Genomic DNA, 26,722 nt, shown 5'->3' on the forward strand with positions numbered 1-26,722 from the left:
CGGTCTTTTCACATGGGACAAAAAGACCTTTTGGGACCCCTAGGTTCCAGGACACGGGGGCGATTGCATCCTCTGCACCTATTATAGTTATGTTATAGTTATAGTTGTATAGAGGTAAATATATACAAGTACACTATTAGGAGTGATTAAGGTTGGGTCAGCTGGGGCAAGGCAAGTATTAGGCCTCTTAACCCAGTAATAATGTTCCATCAGTGCCTCATTAAGAAAGCATTAATGATGCCCTGAGTGCCTCCCTCCAAAACTAATAATGCTGCCTTGTGCAACACAACAGCAAAAAATAAAGTTTATATTCAACTAATTTTCTTCTTGTCTTCACTCAGAGCAGGCTGCGCCGGGATGCTAATGTCTTGTAGGCCTACAGAAGCCTGTGGACTAAATGTAGAGTGGTGGGGCAGGAATCCTATGGCTTGACGCTGATGTCTCATAGGCCTTCAGTGGACTGTAGACTGGTGTGGTAGGGATCCTATAGCTTGATGCTGATGTCTCATAGACCTACAGCGGACTGTAGCTTGATGGGGCAGGGATCCTGTGGCTTGACACTGAAGTCTCGTAGGCCTACTGCGGATTGTAGGGTGATGGGGCAGGGATCCTGTGGCTAGACACTGATGTCTTGTAGGAGTACAGCTGTAACAACTCTGCTGGCATCACGGCATGGCCTCGCATCTTTCACACTACCTTAACCACTGCTCCAGGTTATGATGTGGTTTCTGTTTCATGCCAGCTCCATGTTTTGTGTCTCTGCTCTCTGCATGCTTCATGGCTGTGTGTATAGGGGGGTGGCACCTGAACTCTCTGGTTCTTATAGGAATCAGGTGCATCTGTCTAATCTGTTCCTGACCAATTACCAAGAGGCCTCCTGTATATAGTGCAGCTCCTCCCTGTGGTCTGGGCCTGTGCAATGTGTTAACTCAGTTAGGCTACGTTCACATTAGCGTTACGCTAATGTGCGTCGCTGTTGCGTCGGCGACGCAGCGGCGACGCGCCCCTATGTTTAACATAGGGGACGCGTGCGTCTTTTTGCACGCGTTTTCCGACACGTGCGTCATTTTAGACGCTAGCGTCGGACGCAAGAAAACGCTACAAGTTGCATTTTTCTTGCGTCCGATTTCGGCAAAAACGACGCACGCGTCGCAAAACGCGCGCGTTTTTGCGCGCGTTTGCGCGCGTTTTTCCGTGTGTCGCCGCTGCGTCGCCGACGCAACAGCGACGCGACACTAATGTGAACGTAGCCTTAGTGTTTAGCTGCTGAGTTTGCCAGGCCTTGCTCCGAGTTACTCCCTCTCTGGAGGCTTTTCTCTGTGCTATTGCCTTGATCTTGTTGTCCGCCCTCCAAGAGGCAGAATATCCTGGTCCCTGTGTCTTTGTCCTTGTGTTTTGTTCCATTGCCTTGTCTGTACTTAGTCTTATCTCGGTCTCCTTGTCTGTGGCTTCCTTCCCTGCTGTGTATTTCCTTGTGTTCTCAGTCTGCTTATGCTCCGCACTCTAGCGGCTCTGCCTACTCTGTATCTTAGTGGCTTTTCCGCTGCTCCGTACTCCTGCGGTTCTGCTCCGTTCTACTCTGCTCTGCTCCCGTTGCTGCAGAAACCTCTTGCTGCAGCTCCTCTCCGCAATCCTTGCGGTTCCACTCTGCTTAGCTTCAGCAGTATCTCTTGCTGCAGCTCCTCTCCACATTCCTTGTGGCTCCGCTCTGCTTAGCTTTTATTGCTGTGCTATCTCTTGCTGCTCTACCGCTCCTATTCGCAGCCTTGCAGTTCTCTTCCAGTGAGCAGGTCCCAACCTGTTCCCTCTTACTTCTTTCTGCTTGTTTCCTTATCTGCACCTCTTGTGTGAACAGGTCCCTACCTGTTCCCCCATACTACATATCCGTTCCTGCACCTCCAGTGTGAACAGGACCCTACCTGTTCCTTCATATACCACATCAACCAGTCCTGTGTTTCCTACCGTCCTAGCCAGTTCTGTGTTTCATGCCCTGTGTTCTCTGCCGTGTCTCTGCCAGCCCCGTGTTCTCTGCCGTGTCTCTGCCAGCCCTGTGTTATCTGCCGTACCAGCCTACTCGTCTGAGTTCCAGCCGTGCTCTTCTGCCAGTACTGCCTGATGCCCGCACCAATCCTGGTGTTCCTGTGTCCCAAGTGGGATCAGCAGCCACAGCCAGACACCACCCTGGAGTAGCACCTGGCAGCTGCCTGCTGCACAAGCCTGACCTCACCATCAGAGGCTCCAGTGAAAACCCAGGCAGCTGTCATAGTCACGCCCCTTCCAGGGTAGTCTGGTTTGTGGCACAGTGGGGCCACAAACCCCCCGAGCTCACGCCCACCAGTCAGGGCGTGAGCGTGACAACAGCAGCCTGCAGACTAAATGATGTAGAGTGGTGGGGCAGGGATCCTATGGCTTGACACTGATGTCTCGTAGACCTACAGCAGACTGTAGGGTGATGGGGCAGGCATCCTGTGGCTTAACATTGATGTCTTGTAGGCAGACTGCGGACTAAATGATGTAGAGTGGTGGGGCAGGAAACCTATAGTTTGACGCTGATGTCTCGTAGGCCTTTAGTAGACTGTAGAGTGGTGGGGCAGAGATCATATGGCTTGACATTGATGTCTTGTAGGTGTACAGCAGCCTGCAAACTAAATGATGTAGAGTGGTGGGGCAGGGATCCTATGGCTTGACACAGAAGTCTTGTAGGTGTACAGCAGCCTGCAAACTAAATGATGTAGAGTGGTGGGGCAGGGATCCTATGGCTTGACACAGATGTCTTGTAGGTGTACAGCAGCCTGCAAACTAAATGATGTAGAGTGGTGGGGCAGGGATCCTATGGCTTGACACTGATGTCTTGTATGCATACAGCAGCCTGTGGATTAAATGATGTAGAGTGGTGGGGCAGGGAACCTATGGCTTGACTTTGATGTCTAGTAGGTCTTCAGCAGACTGTAGGGTGGTGAGGCAGGGATCCTATGGCTTGACACTGATGTCTTGTAGGCCTACAGCAGACTGTAGAGTGCTGGGGCAGGAGTCCTATGGACTGACACTGAAACAGTTCAAAGTGGTTCTTGCCCTGATATCCAGGGCATTATTTCTGCAGTTCTTTAGACAAAAAACATGTTTGCAGCTGCCAGCAACCCTATTCAAAATATTAGTGTTAGGTGCCGAGAGCATTAACTTTGGCTAGGTGATCAAAGTAAGATCACATAATAAGAATGGACCATCAATGTAATAAATCCCTTTAAAAATAAATATTGTTAATTACCTGTCTGGCCACATATGAAGCCCTGCTGCTTTGTAGTGCAGGTCTGTTGGTACGCTATTGACATTTGTAGAAAAGCTTTGGTTCATAACGGAGCATCTGATGAAGCACCAAACCATTTTCCATATGATGGTGTGGGTTCGGTATTTGGGCCCTGTACAAGTCATAGGTAAAACCACTACTCTCCACCTTGGATCACACTGCCTTCTTAGTTTTAGAGACTGCCCCCATTTTCTTCATGTCACCTCCTTCTAGATAAAGAAAAGTATCTCACCTCGGAAAGCGCTCAGAGAATCCGACAAGCAATGAACTTTACATGAAGGTGCTGACTTTCATAAAATGGAAACATTACACAAGTTGCTAATGCTTCTCACCTCTACAATCAGCATGTGTAAAAAATAAAATGATTTGAAGGAAAAAATGTAAAACATATGTGATTTTGACATGTTTTATATCACACAGCATAATAATGGCAATGTAGACACATGCTAAATATGCTCCAATATGTTAATCGACTTTGGTCCATATATCAACATGTGAAGACAACTGATCCATCATTGTTATTATTATTATTATTATTATTAAGTGTACAGTGTGGAATATAAAATGGGTGTAAAACATACAAAATCACAACCATGGCCCTAGAAGCATCAAGCTGGAGCGCTGTACATCATGTACTGTATGAAGTCAATCGTTTCTCTGCTGCAGGTCCAAAGGTGATATTGTCAAGGTTTGAACTTGTCTGCGTAAAGCATTCACAGCGGCACACCCAGATCCCACTCCCAACTTTAGTTACTGGGTGCTTAAATCTGTACTTTAGAGGCAGAGGTTTTACAATATTTTCCATTCTAGTCACAACTATATGTTCTGTATAGGGAAAAATCTTTTAGATTATTGGTAAATGGAATTTCTAACATTTTTCCATAAAAAAATAATTTAATTAATGGTTTTTGCTGTGCAAAGCAAATGCTCAGCTACAGAGACATACAATAACTATGCATATAGAAAAAGTTACAGTATACACACTGTATTTTATACTCAGTCTACTATTCTATTCTGATGGATCATTGATATCGAAACTTACTGCAGACTGTAACCAGCAATTTTGTGTCTCCCTAAGACTATAACCAGGGTAGAATATTCATCATTGAACAATTAACATATACAATGGTTATCCCATGAATAGAATACACGTCAAGTAGATGACTGTTGGGACCATGAGCAATTGCAAAAGTGGGGCCCTAAAGTCTTGGAATAATGGAGTTCCAATAGACAAGTAGTTATCATTAGTGATGAGCGAGTGTACTCGTTGCTTGGGTTTTCCCGAGCATGCTCGGGTGACCTCCGAGTATTTATGACTGCTCGGAGATTTAGTTTTCATCCCGGCAGCTGAATGATTTACAGCTATTAGACAGCTTGATTACATGTGGGGATTCCCTAGCAATCAGGCAACCCCCACATGTACTTAGGTTAGCTAACAGATGTAAATCATTCAGCTGCTGGGATGAAAACTAAATCTCCGATCACTAATAAACACTCGGAGATCACCCGAGCGTGCTCGGGAAAACCCGAGCAAAGAGTACACTCGCTCATCACTAGTTCTCATACATGAGCACTATCACTTAATTCACATGGGGAGCAGAAGTGGACTTGGGACTACCGTTCTCATGTTTGGTGGTCTGCCATTACCCTGATCATTCATTTACTAATTTGTTTGTCTACAGGTACATGGCTGCGTTGCAGGCGACCATATCCTGCATCAGAACCCTGACATAATGGCCAAATTAAGATGACTGATGGTATGGAAATGCTACTGAAATCAAGAGGGCCAGTAACACAAACGTTTGTGATGGATTATAAAACCCCACAATGAAATATTAAAAACAGAGAGGTTTTATTTTTAAATATTTTCACATAAGACTGGAGTTATAAAAGTATAGTATATTGATATATTTGTACACCGTTATTAGTAACTTAATATTGTTACGTCAAGAACAATAGTGGCAACTGAAAGTTTAATTTGGGTGCCAACAGGATCATAGCATAAGATAAGGAACCAGACTATTTAATAACATACCTGGCATGAATCACCGGTGTATTCTGGTGGGCAGGCACATATCTCTACATTCAGTGCTACACGTCCACTTCCGGACATGGTGACGTCCTCCAGCCCAACCTCTCCAAGGGTGAGGCGCTGAGTCTCGGTGAAGTACAGGGCTCGGATCTGCAAGCTTTCCAGTCTGGACAAGATCATCATCAGTTCTTCTCGAGACACCAGGCTGTTGCTACTTGCATGCCGGAAGTTGCTCTAAATAGTAACAGCAGCATATCAACAATGAATTACTCAAGACAAGATGTTTCATCTCTAAAGAAGAATTAACATTCTTTCATTTCTAAATCATTTACCAAATCTAAACGTCTGTGCTTGCAATGTTCAAAAATGTACGATCTCTACTCTAGAACTGCTCCATGTCTTTATTTTGCTGTTAATAAGTTTATTTCACAAAGACAACGCCGGTCCACATTGCTACCGATGCGCATGGACAATTGCCCCTGTACGAGCCAGAGAGGAGGGTGTCAGGTAAAGAGCGATTCTTGGTCTGGCAATCTTCAGCTCTAAATGTGTATTAACAGTTGTTATCTTTAGGCATTTGCTTAGTGCATGGGGGTCTATAGTGCATGGGGGTCTAGTGAAACGTTGGAGATATATGTAAGGGAATATTCCTGGAAGTATACCACAGAGCAGGTGTAGAAACAAAAGAGCTATAAACAAAGTCTAATAAAGGACCAGAAAAGCTTCCTGGGCCTAGAATCACATAGAAGATAACAGACTTAAAAGGCAAAATCGATACATTATATTTAAATTCAGAAATTGTTTGGTTTTTGCCGAAGGCTACATCCACACTTTTATCTATTTGAGGACCAGATAAACAAAATGTTTTTTTAAATGAATAATTTTCATAATTGATGCTAATCGAAGCAGAGGGTTCCCAATGATTTTTATGGGGTCTGTCTGTGATCTGTTATGTGTCCCTTTTTGAAACAGGAGAAGTGCAGCATGCACAACTTTATTTTACATTCTATAAACTGATGGATCCCATAATAATCAATTTGGGTCCTTCCGTTTACATCTCCTATGCAATGAATCCATTTTTTTTATTTTATTTCATTTGTCTGTTCCTGAAATGGATTGTAAAATGGAGGTATGAACATGTAACCTAACATGTATAGTCCTAGGCAGCTCCTAGACAGCAACTAGCCACAATTATAATTTGTATAAGTTGTAATAAAACATTTTCAAATTCAATGCAATTCTGTTTTGAGCCCAGACATTCCAAATAATGGGTAAAAGAGTCAGAGGCTTCAGGGATCATGGAGTTTGGCACTCGAATAGCTTTCTTTGGGGCACAAGGCTCCCATTCTTCTAGACTCCATTTATGTCATGCTATGAGAGCCGTTTTTTCGAAACATTTGTACCACTGTTCTGGGGTAAAAAGCTTTGAGAATTCACAAAATTTGCGACTTTTGGCATCTTTATGTTATTTTAAGTAGTTGGAGTTGTGGCCTGATAGGGGCGTCAAATTCATGACAAGCTGCGACGTTTGCTACGTCACAAATTTTACTCGAGTAAGGACTGGAGTAGGATTTGTGGTGAGGAGCACAAGGATTCTGCAAATGGATCAGACATGCCACTTGTCCAAAGAATCAGAAATGTATGACTCCAGCATGCCCCCTCATCAAGACCAGCAAGAACAACGAATGAGGCCCACCAAGGGTGCACAATGGCGCAAAATGCTCCTGATTCATGAAGAAGTGCAGATCCTCGCTTGTTCATGAATCTGGAGTGTCTGATTAGTGACGCGTGCCTCATCCCACCCTAGATTTGCCCATTTCGGAGAAGCTGGGAGAAAATGCCAAAAGTTGCAACATTTTTGCATAACTACAAGTTGTGCCAAATTTTTATTATGACTTTTTAAACCGATTTATGATAGAATTCTGGTGAAATTACTTCAATGAATCAGGGCCTAAATGGTTGCTCAGAACATTCTAAAACTGTAAAACAATAAATCTTTGCTGAATGATTATGAAAGGTACCAGTAACATATATGAGGGCTAGATGAAATTACTAGATGAGGTTAGAAGCCAGTCATGGCCAGTCTAAGAGAAAGGTGCTCTCAGACTAGCATAGAATCTCTCATGCGAGAGAATCGGCTGAGTTATTGACACTAGAAATTTTACAATGTCACCTTTTATACCTGATCCTCAATAGCAACATCCCCATATACATAGATACATGTGACTTTGTGAAAAGGGAATTAATATTAATAACTATCTTACCTCTACAAGCTGAACACGTCCATAGTGTTGTCTATCTGGTAATGGATTATTTGGATCCACATAAACAATCGTCATTTGTCTACCCTAGAAAAATACACTTTTTTATATTAGACACATAAAAATTCTAAGCAATAAAAGAAACCTGTCATGTTCAGAAATGCTATATAGCTGGAGATATATACAGTGGGGCAAAAAAGTATTTAGTCAGTCAGCAATAGTGCAAGTTCCACCACTTAAAAAGATGAGAGGCGTCTGTAACTTACATCATAGGTAGACCTCAACTATGGGAGACAAACTGAGAAAAAAAAACCCAGAAAATCACATTGTCTGTTTTTTTTATCATTTTTTTTGCATTTTATGGTGGAAAATAAGTATTTGGTCAGAAACAAACAATCAAGATTTCTGGCTCTCACAGACATGTAACTTCTTCTTTAAGAGTCTCCTCTTTCCTCCACTCATTACCTGTAGTAATGGCACCTGTTTAAACTTGTTATCAGTATAAAAAGACACCTGTGCACACCCTCAAACAGTCTGACTCCAAACTCCACTATGGTGAAGACCAAAGAGCTGTCAAAGGACACCAGAAACAAAATTGTAGCCCTGCACCAGGCTGGGAAGACTGAATCTGCAATAGCCAACCAGCTTGGAGTGAAGAAATCAACAGTGGGAGCAATAATTAGAAAATGGAAGACATACAAGACCACTGATAATCTCCCTCGATCTGGGGTTCCACGCTAAATCCCACCCCGTGGGGTCAGAATGATCACAAGAACGGTGAGCAAAAATCCCAAAACCACGCGGGGGGACCTAGTGAATGAACTGCAGAGAGCTGGGACCAATGTAACAAGGCCTACCATAAGTAACATACTACGCCACCATGGATTCAGATCCTGCAGTGCCAGACGTGTCCCACTGCTTAAGCCAGTACATGTCCGGAAACCGTCTGAAGTTTGCTAGAGAGCATTTGGATGATCCAGATGAGTTTTGGGAGAATGTCCTATGGTCTGATGAAACCAAACTGGAACTGTTTGGTAGAAACACAACTTGTCGTGTTTGGAGGAAAAAGAATACTGAGTTGCATCCATCAAACATCATACCTACTGTAAAGCATGGTGGTGGAAACATCATGCTTTGGGGCTGTTTCTCTGCAAAGGGGCCAGGACGACTGATCCGGGTACATGAAAGAATGAATGGGGCCATGTATCGTGAGATTTTGAGTGCAAACCTCCTTCCATCAGCAAGGGCATTGAAGATGAAACGTGGATGGGTCTTTCAACATGACAATGATCCAAAGCACACCGCCAGGGCAACGAAGGAGTGGCTTCGTAAGAAGCATTTCAAGGTCCTGGAGTGGCCTAGCCAGTCTCCAGATCTCAACCCTATAGAAAACCTTTGGAGGGAGTTGAAAGTCCGTGTTGCCAAGCGAAAAGCCAAAAACATCACTGCTCTATAGGAGATCTGCAGGGAGGAATGGGCCAACATACCAACAACAGTGTGTGGCAACCTTGTGAAGACTTACAGAAAACGTTTGACCTCTGTCATTGCCAACAAAGGATATATTACAAAGTATTGAGATGAAATTTTGTTTCTGACCAAATACTTATTTTCCACCATAATATGCAAATAAAATGTTAAAAAAACAGACAATGTGATTTTCTGGATTTTTTTTTCTCAGTTTGTCTCCCATAGTTGAGGTCTACCTATGATGTAAATTACAGACGCCTCTCATCTTTTTAAGTGGTGGAACTTGCACTATTGCTAACTGACTAAATACTTTTTTGCCCCACTGTAGATATAGCTTCTGGTAAATAGCATGAAAATTATGTTATGCTGCCTCACTGGAGCAGCAGGTACACGGAGAAAATAAACTTCTATATGTGGCTTTGAGTCATCAGTTGCTATTAGGTTTTGTCCTGATGAAGAGGTCGTGTGCTGTCCTCGAAACGCGTTGACCTATAAAACCTATTTAACAAAGTTTTGAAAGTATACCGTCTGGCCGTCCATATCCAACAGCAGCGCAGCAAGTGACACTTTACCTGGATTAAATGCAGGGAGCGGTGACAGTAACTGCTCACTACTTTGTGAGCGGCGGCCGTAATCACTCCCAGGTACTCTGATATACAGTCGGCTCTACGACGTGTGTGTGCGTTAAATAAAGCTGCTTTTTTTGGTACTTCCTGATATTTGGCTTTGACAAAAGTTGAAGGGCAGATTACATTTGTTTTCAGTGCATTTTAGCTGCGGAAATGCACTATTATTATTATTTATTATTATAGCGCCATTTATACCATGGCGCTTTACATGTGAGGAGGGGTACACATAATAAAAACAAGTACAATAATCTTAAACAATACAAGTCACGACTGGTACAGTAGGAGAGAGGACCCTGCCCGTGAGGGCTCCCAATCTAAAAGGGATGGGTGAGGATACAATAGATGAGGGTAGAGCTGGACGCGCAGTGGTTTGGTCGATTGGTGGTTACTGCAGGTTGTAGGCTTGTCGGAAGAGGTAGGTCTTCAGGTTCTTTTTGAAGGTTTCGATGGTAGGCAAGAGTCTGATATGTTGTGGTAGAGCGTTCCAGAGTAGGGGTGATGCACGAGAGAAATCTTGTATGCGATTGTGGGAAGAGGAGAAAAGAGGGGAGTAGAGAAGGAGATCTTGTGAGGATCGGAGGTTGCGTGCAGGTAAGTACTGGGACACGAGGTCACAGATGTATGGAGGAGACATGTTGTGGTTGGCTTTGTATGTCACGGTTTGAACTGGAGCCGTTGGGTAATGGAGAGCCAGTGAAGGGATTGACAGAGGGGAGAGTGTTATGTTTGCTAATGACAGGTGTTATGAAGGCAATCCAGAAACACAGTGTGCTTAGCGATCAGAGCGCACACAGTGATCTGACAAATACCCAAAAATACAAGAACGAGCTCTGAGACGTGGAAACTCTGTAGACTGCACACCTGATCCTATCCTAAACACAACTAAAAGCGGCTGTGGATTGCGCCTAACAACTACCCAGGCAACTCGGCACAGCCTAAGAAACTAGCTAGCCTGAAGATAGAAAAATAGGCCTGACTTGCCCCAGAGAAATTCCCCAAAGGAAAAGGCAGCCCCCCACATATAATGACTGTGAGTAAGATGAAAAGACAAAACGTAGGGATGAAATAGATTCAGCAAAGTGGGACCCGATATTCTAGGACAGAGCGAGGACAGTAAAGCGAACTTTGCAGTCTACAAAAAAACCCTAAAGCAAAACCACGCAAAGGGGGCAAAAAAAAAACACCGTGCCGAACTAACGGCACGGCGGTACACCCTTTGCGTCTCAGAGCTTCCAGCAAAACAAAAGACAAGCTGGACAGAAAAAAAGCAACAAAAAAGCAAAAAGCACTTAGCTATACAGAGCAGCAGGTCACAGGAACAATCAGGAGAAGCTCAGATCCAACACTGAAACATTGACAAGGAGCAAGGATAGCAGCATCAGGCGGAGTTAAGTAATGAAGCAGTTAACGAGCTCACCAGAACACCTGAGGGAGGAAGCTCAGAAGCTGCAGTACCACTTGTGACCACAGGAGTGAATTCAGCCACAGAATTCACAACAGTACCCCCCCTTGAGGAGGGGTCACCGAACCCTCACCAGAGCCCCCAGGCCGACCAGGATGAGCCGCATGAAAGGCACGAACAAGATCGGAAGCATGAACATCAGAGGCAAAAACCCAGGAATTATCTTCCTGAGCATAACCCTTCCATTTAACCAGATACTGGAGTTTCCGTCTAGAAACACGAGAATCCAAAATCTTCTCCACAATATACTCCAATTCTCCCTCCACCAAAACCGGGGCAGGAGGCTCAACAGATGGAACCATAGGTGCCACGTATCTCCGCAACAACGACCTATGGAATACATTATGTATGGAAAAGGAGTCTGGGAGGGTCAAACGAAAAGACACAGGATTGAGAACCTCAGAAATCCTATACGGACCAATAAAACGAGGTTTAAATTTAGGAGAGGAAACCTTCATAGGAATATGACGAGAAGATAACCAAACCAGATCCCCAACACGAAGTCGGGGACCCACACGGCGTCTGCGATTAGCGAAAAGTTGAGCTTTCTCCTGGGACAAGATCAAATTGTCCACTACCTGAGTCCAGATCTGCTGCAACCTATCCACCACAGAATCCACACCAGGACAGTCCGAAGACTCAACCTGTCCTGAAGAGAAACGAGGATGGAACCCAGAATTGCAAAAAAATGGAGAAACCAAGGTAGCCGAGCTGGCCCGATTATTAAGGGCGAACTCAGCCAACGGCAAAAAGGACACCCAATCATCCTGGTCTGCAGAAACAAAACATCTCAGATATGTTTCCAAGGTCTGATTGGTTCGTTCGGTCTGGCCATTAGTCTGAGGATGGAAAGCCGAGGAAAAGGATAGGTCAATGCCCATCCTACCACAAAAGGCTCGCCAGAACCTTGACACAAACTGGGAACCTCTGTCAGAAACAATATTCTCAGGAATGCCATGCAACCGAACCACATGCTGAAAGAACAAAGGTACCAAATCAGAGGAGGAAGGCAATTTAGCCAAGGGCACCAGATGGACCATTTTAGAAAAGCGATCACAGACCACCCAAATGACTGACATCTTTTGAGAAACGGGAAGGTCAGAAATGAAATCCATCGAAATATGTGTCCAAGGCCTCTTTGGGACCGGCAAGGGCAAAAGCAACCCACTGGCACGAGAACAGCAGGGCTTAGCCCTAGCACAAATCCCACAGGACTGCACAAAAGTACGTACATCCCGTGACAGAGATGGCCACCAGAAGGATCTAGCCACTAACTCTCTGGTACCAAAGATTCCAGGATGACCAGCCAACACCGAACAATGAAGTTCAGAGATAAGTTTATTAGTCCACCTATCAGGGACGAACAGTTTCTCTGCTGGACAACGATCAGGTTTATTCGCCTGAAATTTTTGCAGCACCCGCCGCAAATCAGGGGAGATGGCAGACACAATGACTCCTTCCTTGAGGATACCCGCTGGCTCAGATAAACCCGGAGAGTCGGGCACAAAACTCCTAGACAGAGCATCCGCCTTCACATTTTTAGAGCCCGGAAGGTACGAAATCACAAAGTCGAAGCGGGCAAAAAATAACGACCAACGGGCCTGTCTAGGATTCAAGCGCTTGGCAGACTCGAGATAAGTCAAGTTCTTATGATCAGTCAATACCACCACGCGATGCTTAGCTCCTTCAAGCCAATGACGCCACTCCTCGAATGCCCACTTCATGGCCAGCAACTCTCGATTGCCCACATCATAATTACGCTCAGCGGGCGAAAACTTCCTGGAAAAGAAAGCACATGGTTTCATCACTGAGCAATCAGAACCTCTCTGTGACAAAACCGCCCCTGCTCCAATCTCAGAAGCATCAACCTCGACCTGGAACGGAAGAGAAACATCTGGTTGACACAACACAGGGGCAGAAGAAAAACGACGCTTCAAGTCTTGAAAAGCTTCCACAGCAGCAGAAGACCAATTGACCAAATCAGCACCCTTCTTGGTCAAATCGGTCAATGGTTTGGCAATACTAGAAAAATTGCAGATGAAGCGACGATAAAAATTAGCAAAGCCCAGGAACTTTTGCAGACTTTTCAGAGATGTTGGCTGAGTCCAATCATGGATGGCTTGGACCTTAACAGGATCCATCTCGATAGTAGAAGGGGAAAAGATGAACCCCAAAAATGAAACCTTCTGCACACCAAAGAGACACTTTGATCCCTTCACAAACAATGAATTAGCACGCAGGACCTGAAAAACTGTTCTGACCTGCTTCACATGAGACTCCCAATCATCCGAGAAGATCAAAATGTCATCCAAGTACACAATCAGGAATTTATCCAGGTACTCTCGGAAGATGTCATGCATAAAGGACTGAAACACTGATGGAGCATTGGCAAGTCCGAATGGCATCACTAGATACTCAAAATGACCCTCTGGCGTATTAAATGCAGTTTTCCATTCATCTCTGTTGTGAATTCTGTGGCTGAATTCACTCCTGTGGTCACAAGTGGTACTGCAGCTTCTGAGCTTCCTCCCTCAGGTGTTCTGGTGAGCTCGTTAACTGCTTCATTACTTAACTCCACCTGATGCTGCTATCCTTGCTCCTTGTCAATGTTTCAGTGTTGGATCTGAGCTTCTCCTGATTGTTCCTGTGACCTGCTGCTCTGTATAGCTAAGTGCTTTTTGCTTTTTTGTTGCTTTTTTTCTGTCCAGCTTGTCTTTTGTTTTGCTGGAAGCTCTGAGACGCAAAGGGTGTACCGCCGTGCCGTTAGTTCGGCACGGTGGTTTTTTTTTTCCCCCTTTGCGTGGTTTTGCTTTAGGGTTTTTTGTAGACTGCAAAGTTCGCTTTACTATCCTCGCTCTGTCCTAGAATATCGGGCCCCACTTTGCTGAATCTATTTCATCCCTTTTGTCTTTTCATCTTACTCACAGTCATTATATGTGGGGGGCTGCCTTTTCCTTTGGGGAATTTCTCTGGGGCAAGTCAGGCCTATTTTTCTATCTTCAGGCTAGCTAGTTTCTTAGGCTGTGCCGAGTTGCCTAGGTAGTTGTTAGGCGCAATCCACAGCCGCTTTTAGTTGTGTTTAGGATAGGATCAGGTGTGCAGTCTACAGAGTTTCCACGTCTCAGAGCTCGTTCTTGTATTTTTGGGTATTTGTCAGATCACTGTGTGCGCTCTGATCGCTAAGCACACTGTGTTTCTGGATTGCCTTCATAACACCTGTCATTAGCAAACATAACAGTACAAGGAGCCAAACTAATGATTCTCAATAGAGGGAAAGAAAAAGTTCTGACATCATTTTTTTTTTTTTTCTGCTCTGTGTTCACTTTTTTTTTTCCCCTAGACATTTGGGTGATTCTGGACACAGGTGTGGACATGGATATTCAGGGTCTGTGCTCTTCAATGGATAATCTCGTTATAAATGTACAAAAGATTCAAGATACTATTGATCAGAAATCTATGTTAGAACCAAGAATTCCTATTCCTGATTTGTTTTTTGGAGATAGAACTAAGTTTCTAAGTTTCAAAAATAATTGTAAGCTATTTCTGGCCTTGAAACCTCATTCTTCTGGTAATCCTATTCAACAGGTTTTGATTATTATTTCTTTTTTGCGCGGCGACCCTCAAGACTGGGCATTTTCTCTTGCGCCAGGAGACCCTGCATTGAGTAGTGTCGATGCGTTTTTCCTGGCGCTCGGATTGCTGTACGATGAGCCTAATTCAGTGGATCAGGCTGAGAAAAATTTGCTGGCTTTGTGCCAGGGTCAGGATGATATAGAAGTATATTGTCAGAAATGTAGGAAATGGTCAGTACTCACTCAGTGGAATGAATCTGCGCTGGCAGCTTTGTTCAGAAAGGGTCTCTCTGAGGCTCTTAGGGATGTCATGGTGGGATTTCCTATGCCTGCTGGTTTGAATGAGTCTTTGTCTTTGGCCATTCAGATCGGTCGACGCTTGCGCGAGCGTAAATCTGTGCACCATTTGGCGGTACTGCCTGAGGTTAAACCTGAGCCTATGCAGTGCGATAGGACTATGACTAGAGTTGAACGGCAGGAATACAGACGTCTGAATGGTCTGTGTTTCTACTGTGGTGATTCCACTCATGCTATTTCTGATTGTCCTAAGCGCACTAAGCGGTTCGCTAGGTCTGCCGTCATTGGTACTGTACAGTCCAAATTCCTTCTGTCCATTACCTTGATATGCTCTTTGTCGTCGTTTTCTGTCATGGCGTTTGTGGATTCGGGCACTGCCCTGAATCTGATAGATTTGGATTATGCTAAACGTTGTGGGTTTTTCTTGGAGCCTTTGCGGTGTCCTATTCCATTGAGAGGAATTGATGTCGCAGAGAGGTTCTGATTGCTCAGTGATGAAACCATGCGCTTTTTTTTCCAGGAAGTTTTCGCCTGCTGAGCGAAATTATGATGTGGGCAACCGAGAGTTGCTGGCCATGAAGTGGGCATTCGAGGAGTGGCGTCATTGGCTTGAAGGAGCTAAGCATCGCGTGGTGGTATTGACTGATCATAAGAACTTGACTTATCTTGAGTCTGCTAAGCGGTTGAATCCTAGACAGGCTCGTTGGTCGCTGTTTTTTGCCCATTTTGACTTTGTGATTTCGTACCTTCCGGGCTCTAAAAATGTGAAGGCGGATGCTCTGTCTAGGAGTTTTGTGCCCGACTCCCCGGGTTTGTATGAGCCGGCGGGTATCCTCTAGGAAGGAGTAATTGTGTCTGCTATCTCCCCTGATTTGCGGCGGGTGCTGCAAAAATTTCAGGCTAATAAACCTGATCGTTGTCCAGCGGAGAAACTGTTTGTCCCTGATAGGTGGACCAATAAAGTTATCTCTGAGGTTCATTGTTCGGTGTTGGCTGGTCATCCTGGAATCTTTGGTACCAGAGAGTTGGTGGCTAGATCCTTTTGGTGGCCGTCTCTGTCGCGGGATGTGCGTGTTTTTGTGCAGTCCTGTGGGATTTGTGCTCGGGCTAAACCCTGCTGTTCTCGTGCCAGTGGGTTGCTTTTGCCCTTGCCGGTCCCGAAGAGGCCTTGGACACATATCTCTATGGATTTTATTTCTGATCTTCCCGTTTCTCAAAAGATGTCAGTCATTTGGGTGGTCTGTGATCGCTTTTCTAAGATGGTCCATCTGGTACCCTTGTCTAAATTGCCTTCCTCCTCTGATTTGGTGCCATTGTTCTTCCAGCATGTGGTTCGTTTACATGGCATTCCAGAGAATATCGTTTCTGACAGAGGTTCCCAGTTTGTTTCAAGGTTTTGGCGAGCCTTTTGTGGTAGGATGGGCATTGACTTGTCTTTTTCCTCGGCTTTCCATCCTCAGACTAATGGCCAGACCGAACGAACCAATCAGACCTTGGAAACATATCTGAGATGCTTTGTTTCTGCCGATCAGGATGACTGGGTGTCCTTTTTGCCTTTGGCTGAGTTCGCCATTAATAATCGGGCCAGCTCGGCTACCTTGGTTTCGCCATTTTTCTGCAATTCTGGGTTCCATCCTCGTTTTTCTTCAGGACAGGTTGAGTCTTCAGACTGTCCTGGTGTGGATACTGTGGTGGACAGGTTGCAGCAGATTTGGACTCATGTAGTGGACAATTTGACCTTGTCCCAGGAGAAGGCTCAACGTTTCGCTAATCGCAGACGCCGTGTGGGTCCCCGACTTCGTGTTGGGGATCTGGTTTGGTTATCTTCTCGTCATATTCCTATGAAGGTTTCCTCTCCTAAGTTTAAACCTCGTTTCATTGGTCCGTATAGGATTTCTGAGGTTCTTAATCCTGTGTCTTTTCGTCTGACCCTTCCAGATTCTTTTTCCATACATAACGTATTCCATAGGTCATTGTTGCGGAGATACGTGGCACCTATGGTTCCATCTGTTGATCCTCCTGCCCCGGTTTTGGTGGAGGGGGAATTGGAGTATATTGTGGAGAAGATTTTGGATTCTCGTGTTTCTAGACGGAAACTCCAGTATCTGGTTAAATGGAAGGGTTATGCTCAGGAAGATAATTCCTGGGTTTTTGCCTCTGATGTCCATGCTCCCGATCTTGTTCGTGCCTTTCATGTGGCTCATCCTGGTCGGCCTGGGGGCTCTGGTGAGGGTTCGGTGACCGCTCCTCAAGGGGGGGGGGGGTACTGTTGTTAATTCTGTGGCAGAGCTCCCTCCTGTGGTCACAAGTGGTACTTCGGCTGATTCTCTCTGTGAGCTTCTGTCGGTGGAGGGAAGTGGTACTGCGGCCTCTGAGTTTCCTCAGGTGATCTGGTGAGGTCGTTAGGTGCTTCTCTACTTAACTCCACCTAATGCTTTGATCCTGGCTTCCTGTCAATGTTCCAGTGTTGGACTTGCTTTTCCCTGGATCATTCCTGTGGCCTGCTGCTCTGCATAGCTAAGTTCATCTTTGCTATTTGTTTGCTATTTTTTCTGTCCAGCTTGTCTAATTTGTTGCTGGAAGCTCTGGGACGCAAAGGGTGTACCTCCGTGCCGTTAGTTCGGTACGGAGGGTCTTTTTGCCCCCTTTGCGTGGTTTTCTTTAGGGTTTTGTGTAGACCGCAAAGTTACCTTTTCTATCCTCGATCTGTTAAGAAAGTCGGGCCTCACTTTGCTGAATCTATTTCATCTCTACGTTTGTCTTTTCATCTTAACTCACAGTCATTATATGTGGGGGGCTGCCTTTTCCTTTGGGGTATTTCTCTGAGGCAAGGTAGGCTTATTTTCTATCTTCAGGCTAGTTAGTTTCTCAGGCTGTGCCGAGTTGCATAGGCAGAGTTAGGCGCAATCCACGGCTGCCTCTAGTGTTGTTTGGAGAGGATTAGGGATTGCGGTCTGCAGAGTTCCCATGTCTCAGAGCTCGTTCTATGATTTTGGGTTATTGTCAGATCACTGTATGTGCTCTGACCGCTATGTCCATTGTAGTACTGAATTGCCTTTCATAACAGGTTAGATAGGGAGCAGAGGCGGGCGAAGATGAGGTACAGTGTGTGGCCATCTTTGTCTGTGGTTGCAGAAGACCTTTGAGTGAGGCCAAAGGAGGAAGTGAGAGATAGAAGTTTAGTGGCAGCTGAGAGGGAATTGTCAATGGGGATGTTGAAGCCACCCAAGATGATAGTGGGGATGTCAGCGGAGAGAAATGAAGTAGCCAGGTGCTGAAGTGGTCAAAGAAGGTGGTGGCTGGCCCTGGGGGGCGGTAAATGACAGCCAGTTGGAGGGGGAGTAAATGCACACTGAGTGCACCTCAAAGGAAGGGAGGGTAACAGAGGGTGGTAATTGGATTGAGGTGAAGGAGCAGTTATCTGACAGGAGAAAACCAACTCCTCCACCATGCATGCTGCTGGGGCGTGGTGTGTGGGAAAGGTGGAATCCACCATATGAAAGTGCAGTAGGAGAGGCTGTGTCAGAAGGGGTGAGCCAGGTTTCGGTGATGGCGAGGAAGGAAAGTTTGGTAGTAACAAAAAGATCATGGATGTAGGAAAGCTTGTTGCAGACAGAGCGAGCGTACCACAGACCTCCTCTTGGTGGGACTGGGGAAGCGGGGGTATAAGGTTAGAGAGGTTACGTAAATTTGTGATAAAGTGTGGATGGGAGGTAGAAATGCATGTGCATTTTTTACCTTGGAATTTGGGGGAAATTCCAAATTTTGTACCCACAAGAGAAGTTGACATGTTGCGGATTTGAAACCTGCACCGCGGGGGAGTTTACGAGACATAAAAAGTAGCACAGTGGACATGAAATTTCTATAAATCCCATCCACTTGTTTGCTAGAACTGTAAGACGCTGCGTTTTTGGTGGGTCTAGTACTCACCAAAAACTTATTGTGGGCACAAAGTCTAAGGTTTCATTTACACATCCGTGTGTAAACTGTAAGACTCATGCTGGTGTGGTAGTTGGAGGCAGGTATATCTCGCCCAGGTGTTTGTCCTATGTGAATTAGGCCACTCAGTATCTTCAGGGTTCTAATGGGTTAATGATTGCAGGAATAAAAGATGACCAGCTGGGTGTTTCCAGTGTCTGCCTGGGGCACACAGATTGCCTGCCTGTGTGGGACAAACGTGAGTGAAGAGCTCTGCTTAAGAATTGTGTGATGTTAGCTGGGTGGGAGAAGCCCCCCCAGTTGTTGAGATAGCTACGTATTTGTTTAGTTAGTGCCGGACAGGCTAGGATTTATTTTTATGTTTTGTTTTTGTGTTGCTTTCACGTTAATAAATCTGACCTGAGGTCAGCCTACTCAGAAACCTGCTGTACGCCTCAGATTCAATGCACAAACCACGTGACCTTTGACCCCAGCAAAGGCGATCCCAGAGTGTTTTGTCACATTGTGGTGGAGAACGCGGGCATACCATGGCACAGGCGACAGCATGGAAGACGTGGTGAAAGCCTTAGTACAGTCCACTGCCGTACAGCAGCAGGCCACTGCCGCACAGCACGAAGCTAATCGCTTGATGGCCGCACAGCTGAAGGAGTTAGTGGACATGACGGTTGCAGACCGCCAACTTCTCCAACAGGTGGCGCAGCGCCTGGTGAGCATGCCTGACGCTGACCCGGAAGCAGAGTCCAGAAGGATCCATGTGAGTCGATACTGGCAAAAGCTGACTGCAGAAGATGACGTCGAGGCATACCTGACAACGTTTGAGCGGACGGCATTGAGAGAGAAGTGGCCGAAGGCACGATGGGCCGATTTGATCGCCCCGTTTCTCTCCGGCGAGGCCCAAAAAGCTTACCATGATTTGGACCCGGAGGTCGCTCAGGACTTTGAGAAACTGAAAGCTGAGATCCTGGCCCGGCTGGGTGTGACGACGGCTGTCCGGGCTCAGAGGGTACATCAGTGGACATACCAGCAAGATAAACCGGCGCGGTCTCAGATGTTCGACCTGATCTACTTAACAAAGAAATGGCTGCAACCCGAGGTACTGACAATACCCGAAATAATCCAGCGGGTTGTCCTGGACAAGTACCTGAGAGTACTACCCCCAGCGCTGAAAAGGTGGGTAAGCCAAGGAAATCCCACGACAGCGGATCAACTTGTGGAGTTGGTCGAGCGTTATTCCGTGGCAGAAGGACTTCCCGACGACACCGCCAACCCCCGGTCTGTGCCTCCTCCTCGTGGAACCGGTAAGACTGTTCCAGGGACCACGGGTGAAGGAAAATCGCTTAAAACTGTGGGGGAGGAACCCGGGACTGCTCGTACTCCGAGACCAAGAGTATTGGACGGTGGTCTCAGTAGGGGACCTGTTAGGTGTTTCCGCTGCCATGAGAAGGGTCATGTTTCTGCAAACTGTCCTGTTACCGCTGAACCCATGCAGTGCGACGTTATAGACTCTAGAAAACGCATATCTTTGGTTACACACCTAGTGAGTGTGAATGCGGGTCAAAATGATACAGCAAAACACCTGTGTGAATTATCTGTTGATGGGAAAAATGATGTGGCATTACTAGACTCTGGGAGTGTGGTGACTCTGGTGAAAGCTAGTCTGGTGGCACTTCCGTCTGGTCTGTCTGACAAGTTTTCTGTGACGTGTGTGCATGGTGACACCCGCTCGTACTTAACAGCAGTCATATGGATTTCTACTCCCTATGGGTCAGTGCAGCACAAAGTGGGACTCGTTCCCGCATTGTTACAGGATGTAATCCTGGGCAGGGATTTTCCATATTTCTGGCAGTTGTGGGAGAATCAGTTGCTCCTTCACGGTAGCTGTACCCGTGAATCTTCTCCCATGCCATCTGGAGGTCCTGAGTCCCTAGAGGAGACCCCACAGGAAGATGTTGCTGGGGAGATTAGTGAATCTAACCTTCAGTTCCCCTTCTCCGTCATGGCGGGGGAAACAGAGGAAACTAAGGAACCTCAGAGAGAGGCGGAGGCAGACAGCCATCCGGCACCCTGCCTGCCAGATTTGGGAGTCCAGGTGGATGACTTCCACAGCGAGCAAATGAAAGATCCTACCCTGACTCCGGCTAGGAAAAATGTAAAAATGATAGATGGGGTACCCGTAGAACCTGACACTAGGCTAGCGTACCCGTATATGGTTCTTGAAAATGATTTGCTCTACCAGGTAGAAAAAAAAGGGGAAGACACAGTGCAACGGTTAGTGGTACCCAAACCTTATCGGCGGAAGGTACTGGATTTGGCCCACGGACATATAATGGGGGGACATCTGGGGGTACAGAAAACCACAGAAAGGATATTGCATTGTTTTGTGTGGCCTGGAATACATTGTGATGTGCGTAACTATTGTGAGTCCTGTCCAGAGTGCCAAATCGCGGCCCCTAAATCTCAGTTCCGTAGCCCTTTGGTACCCCTTCCTATCATCGGGGTCCCTTTTGAGAGAATTGGGATGGATTTGGTTGGGCCCCTTCCACGATCCGCACGTGGGCACCAACATATCCTCGTCATTGTGGACTATGCCACTCGTTACCCGGAAGCCGTCCCTTTGCGTAACACAGCTACCAAGACGATCGCCAAGGAATTGGTACAAGTGTTTAGTCGGGTGGGAATTCCAAAACAGATACTCACCGACCAGGGGACTCCCTTTATGTCGAGGGTAATGAAGGAGCTCTGCAGGCTCTTACAAATAGACCCGTTGCGTACGTCTGTCTATCACCCTCAAACAGATGGCCTGGTTGAGCGCTTCAACAAAACCTTAAAACAGATGCTCCGGAAGGCGATAGACAAAGATGGGAAGAACTGGGATTACTTGTTACCCTATTTGCTGTTTGCCATTAGGGAAGTTCCCCAGTCTTCCACAGGGTTTTCGCCTTTCGAACTGTTGTACGCCCGTCGTCCCCGGGGACTGCTGGACATCGCAAAAGAAACCTGGGAAGGTCAAGTCACTCCCTTTAAAACGGTGATCGACCATGTAACACAAATGCAGGATCGTATTGCCGCTGTCATGCCCATTGTTAGGGACCATATGTTACAGGCCCAGGGAGCCCAGAGGCAAAGTTATGATAGAGGCGCTAAGGTCCGTACATTTGCACCCGGCGATAGGGTGTTGGTCCTAATCCCTACGGTGGATAGTAAATTCCTGGCGAAATGGCAGGGCCCATTTGAGGTCCGAGAAAGAGTTGGTGAAGTGAACTATAAAGTGTACCAGCCGGGTAAGAGAAAACCGGAACAGATTTATCATGTGAATCTGATAAAAACCTGGAAAGACCGCTCTGCCCTAACGGCGGATCTGCCCCGTCCGGTTTGTTCACCTACTGTACCAGAGGTGCAGGTTGCTGAGACTCTCTCAGAACGACAAAAATCTGAGGTTAAGCAATTTTTGTTACAGAACCGACAGTTTTTCTCCGAAAAACCTGGCCGGACTAAGTTGGTGAAACATGAGATTGTCACAGAGCCTGGCGTCACTGTTCATGTGAAGCCCTACCGGATTCCGGAAGCCCGCCGTGAAGCCGTCTCCCGGGAAGTGATGGCAATGTTGGACTTAGGAGTCATTGAGGAGTCACACAGCGCCTGGTCCAGTCCAATTGTGTTGATACCTAAACCGGATGGCTCCATCCGGTTTTGTAATGACTTTAGGAAACTGAATGCAGTTTCTAAATTTGATGCGTACCCTATGCCCCGGGTCGATGAGTTGATCGACCGGCTTGGTAAAGCCCGATACATTACGACCCTGGATTTAACAAAGGGGTACTGGCAGATTCCTCTGGCCGAGGCAGCCAGAGAGAAGACGGCATTTGCTACACCGGAAGGTCTGTTCCAGTATGTCTATATGCCGTTTGGACTTCACGGAGCTCCTGCAACGTTCCAGAGATTGATGGATCGAGTCTTGAGGCCTCACAGACAGTACGCCTCTGCCTACCTGGATGACATCGTAATTTACAGCATGGACTGGGAAACTCATCTCCAGAAGGTACAAGCGGTGATTGATGACCTGCGAGATGCAGGTTTAACGGCAAACCCCAAGAAATGCCACATTGGGCTTGAAGAAGCCCGATACTTGGGCTACGTGATTGGCCGAGGAGTGGTTAAACCCCAGATCAATAAAATACAGGCAATTCAGGGCTGGCCACAACCAGTGAACAAGAAACAAGTGCAGGCTTTCCTGGGGATTGCCGGCTATTATCGCCGGTTCATACCCAATTTTGCAGCCATGGCTACTCCCTTGACGGATCTTACCAAGGGGAAGGGTTCCGTCATGGTAAAATGGACCTCAGCTGCTGAAGAGGCCTTCCACAGCCTGAAACGGGCTTTGTGCTCTCAGCCCGTACTAGTGACTCCTGATTTCAGCAGCGAGTTTGTGGTACAAACTGATGCCTCTGATACTGGTGTCGGAGCTGTACTTTCCCAGGTGAGGGATGGAGTCGAACACCCGGTCCTCTATCTCAGTCGGAAACTGAATGTACATGAGCAGACGTATGCGGTGGTTGAAAAAGAGTGCCTAGCCATTAAATGGGCTCTCGACTCCCTCAAGTATTACCTGGCTGGTAGGAAGTTTAGGCTGGTCACAGACCATGCCCCTCTCAAGTGGATGCACCTCCACAAGGACCGTAATAGTCGGGTAACCCGGTGGTTCCTTGCCCTGCAGGCTTACTCTTTTACGGTGGAGCACCGACCTGGGGTGCAGATGGGGAACGCCGATGCCCTATCCCGAGTGCACTGTTTCAAAAGTGTTCTTGCTCGACCGGAGTGGTCTGAGCAAGGGGGGGGGATATGTAAGACTCATGCTGGTGTGGTAGTTGGAGGCAGGTATATCTCGCCCAGGTGTTTGTCCTATGTGAATTAGGCCACTCAGTATCTTCAGGGTGCTAATGGGTTAATGATTGCAGGAATAAAAGATGACCAGCTGGGTGTTTCCAGTGTCTGCCTGGGGCACACAGATTGCCTGCCTGTGTGGGACAAACGTGAGTGAAGAGCTCTGCTTAAGAATTGTGTGATGTTAGCTGGGTGGGAGAAGCCCCCCCAGTTGTTGAGATAGCTACGTATTTGTTTAGTTAGTGCCGGACAGGCTAGGATTTATTTTTATGTTTTGTTTTTGTGTTGCTTTCACGTTAATAAATCTGACCTGAGGTCAGCCTACTCAGAAACCTGCTGTACGCCTCAGATTCAATGCACAAACCACGTGACCTTTGACCCCAGCAAAGGCGATCCCAGAGTGTTTTGTCACAAAACACATACATGAAATAATGATACCAGTATCATCAGTGTTTTAGATCAGTGTGTTACCAGTGTTTGGTCTGGAATCCCACGCCTGCGCCCTGCAATAGTGCGATTACACATCACTTCCGCCCTCCTATGGGCATTGGCTTCTTTGTTCTTCTGTACAGGCGAGTCACTGCTACTTCTGCTCCAGTGACCACCAACATGGGCAGTGATAAGGTGCTCTCACCACTCCTCACTCCCAGTGACCACTGACATGCGTGGTGATAAGGTGCTCTCACCACTCCCCACTCCCAGCGACCACTGACATGCGTGGTGATAAGGTGATCTCACCACTCCCCACTACCAGGGACCACTGACATGCGTTGTGATAAGGTGCTCTCACCACTCCCCAATCCTGCCGACATGCGTGGTGGTAAGGTGCTCTCACCACTCCCCACTCCTGCCGACATGAGTGGTGATAAGGTGCTCTCAACACTCCCCACTCCCAGTGACCACTGACATGGGCAGTGAAAAGGTACTCTCACCACTTCGCACTCCCAGTGACCACTGACATGTGCGGTGATAAGGTGCTGTCACCACTCCCCACTCTCAGCGACCACTGACATGCACAGTGATAAGGTCCTCTCACCACTCCCCACTCCCAGTGACCGCTGATATGCACGGTGATAAGGTGCTCTCACCACTCCCCACTCCCAGTGACCGCTGACATGCACGGTGATAAGCTGCTCTCACCACTCCCCACTCCCAGTGACCACTGACATGTGCGGTGATAAGGTGCTCTAAACATTCCCCACTCTCAGTGACCGCTGGCATGCGCGGTGATAAGTGTTGTGAATTCTGTGGTCGAGCTCCCTCCTGTGGTCACAAGTGGTACTTCGGCTGATTCTGTCTATGGGCTTCCGTTGGTGGATGTGAGTGGTACTGCGGCTTCTGAGTTTCCTTCCTCAGGTGATGAGGTTAGGTCGTTAGGTGCTGCTCTATTTAACTCCACCTAGTGCTTTGATCCTGGCCTCCAGTCAATGTTCTAGTATTGGTCTTGCTTCCTCCTGGATCGTTCCTGTGGCCTGTCTGCTCAGCATAAGCTAAGTTCTGCTTGTGTTACTTTTGTTTGTTATATTTTCTGTCCAGCTTGCTATATTGGTTTTTTTTTGCTTGCTGGAAGCTGTGAGACGCAGAGGGAGCACCTCCGTACCGTTAGTCGGTGCGGAGGGTCTTTTTGCCCCTCTGCGTGGTTGTTTGTAGGTTTTTGTGTTGACCGCAAAGCTATCTTTCCTATCCTCGGTCTATTCAGTAAGTCGGGCCTCACTTTGCTAAATCTATTTCATCTCTGTGTTTGTATTTTCATCTTAACTCACAGTCATTATATGTGGGGGGCTGCCTTTTCCTTTGGGGAATTTCTCTGAGGCAAGGTAGGCTTATTTTTCTATCTTCACGGCTAGCTAGTTTCTCAGGCTGTGCCGAGTTGCATAGGGAGCGTTAGGCGCAATCCACGGCTACCTCTAGTGTGGTGTGATAGGTTTAGGGATTGCGGTCAGCAGAGTTCCCACGTCTCAGAGCTCGTCCTATGTTTTTTGGTTATTGTCAGGTCACTTTGTGTGCTCAGAACTTTAAGGTCCATTGTGGTTCTGAATTACCTATTCATAACAGTACTGGAGGCCGAAAGTACTATGCTTCTCAATAGAGGGAAAAAAGAAGTTCTGAGACCATTTTTTTTTCTTTGCACTGTGTTTTGCCTTTTTTTCCCCTAGACATTTGGGTGGTTCAGTGTTATGGCTGGCAATCAGGCAACACAGCGTGCAGTAATCAGCGCACATACAGAGATCTGGCAATAACCAAAAACAATAGGACGAGCTCTGAGACGTGGAATCTCTGTAGACTGCAGTACCTGATCTATCCTCACACAACTGGAAGCAGCAGTGGATTGCGCCTATCCACTACCTATGCAACTCGGCACTGCCTGAGGAGCTGACTAGCCTGAAGATAGAAATACAAGCCTGACTTACCTCAGAGAAATACCCCAAAGGAATAGGCAGCCCCCACATATAATGACTGTTAGCAAGATGAAAAGACAAACGTAGGAATGAAATAGATTCAGCAAAGTGAGGCCCGATATTCTAGACAGAGCGAGGATAGCAAAGAGAACTATGCAGTCTACAAAAAACCCTAAAACGAAAACCACGCAAAGGGGCAAAAAGACCCACCGTGCCGAACTAACAGCACGGCGGTGCACCCCTTTGCTTCTCAGAGCTTCCAGCAAAAGATAATAACAAGCTGGACAGAAAAAACAGAAAACAAACTAGAAGCACTTATCTAGCAGAGCAGCAGGCCAAGGAAAGATGCAGTAGCTCAGATCCAACACTGGAACATTGACAAGGAGCAAGGAAGACAGACTCAGGTGGAGCTAAATAGCAAGGCAGCCAACGAGCTCACCAAAACACCTGAGGGAGGAAGCCCAGAGACTGCAATACCA

At 46.7% G+C, this 26,722-nt stretch overlaps 1 protein-coding gene across 1 annotated transcript in view; it reads right to left on the bottom strand.

Moving 5' to 3' along the window:
- The window catches only part of LAMA3 (laminin subunit alpha 3), a 366,270-nt gene that overhangs the window by 63,752 nt on the left and 275,796 nt on the right, over positions 1-26,722 (bottom strand). The window contains exons 39-40 of the mRNA XM_069731213.1: positions 7,601-7,684; positions 5,340-5,570 (exon numbers count right to left, since the gene is read on the bottom strand). Of these exons, the coding sequence (XP_069587314.1) occupies positions 5,340-5,570; positions 7,601-7,684 (315 nt within the window). The remainder of the gene's footprint in view (positions 1-5,339; positions 5,571-7,600; positions 7,685-26,722) is intronic.

The sequence above is a fragment of the Ranitomeya imitator genome, chromosome 6 (assembly GCF_032444005.1).
Source record: "Ranitomeya imitator isolate aRanImi1 chromosome 6, aRanImi1.pri, whole genome shotgun sequence".
Lineage (NCBI taxonomy): Eukaryota > Metazoa > Chordata > Amphibia > Anura > Dendrobatidae > Ranitomeya > Ranitomeya imitator.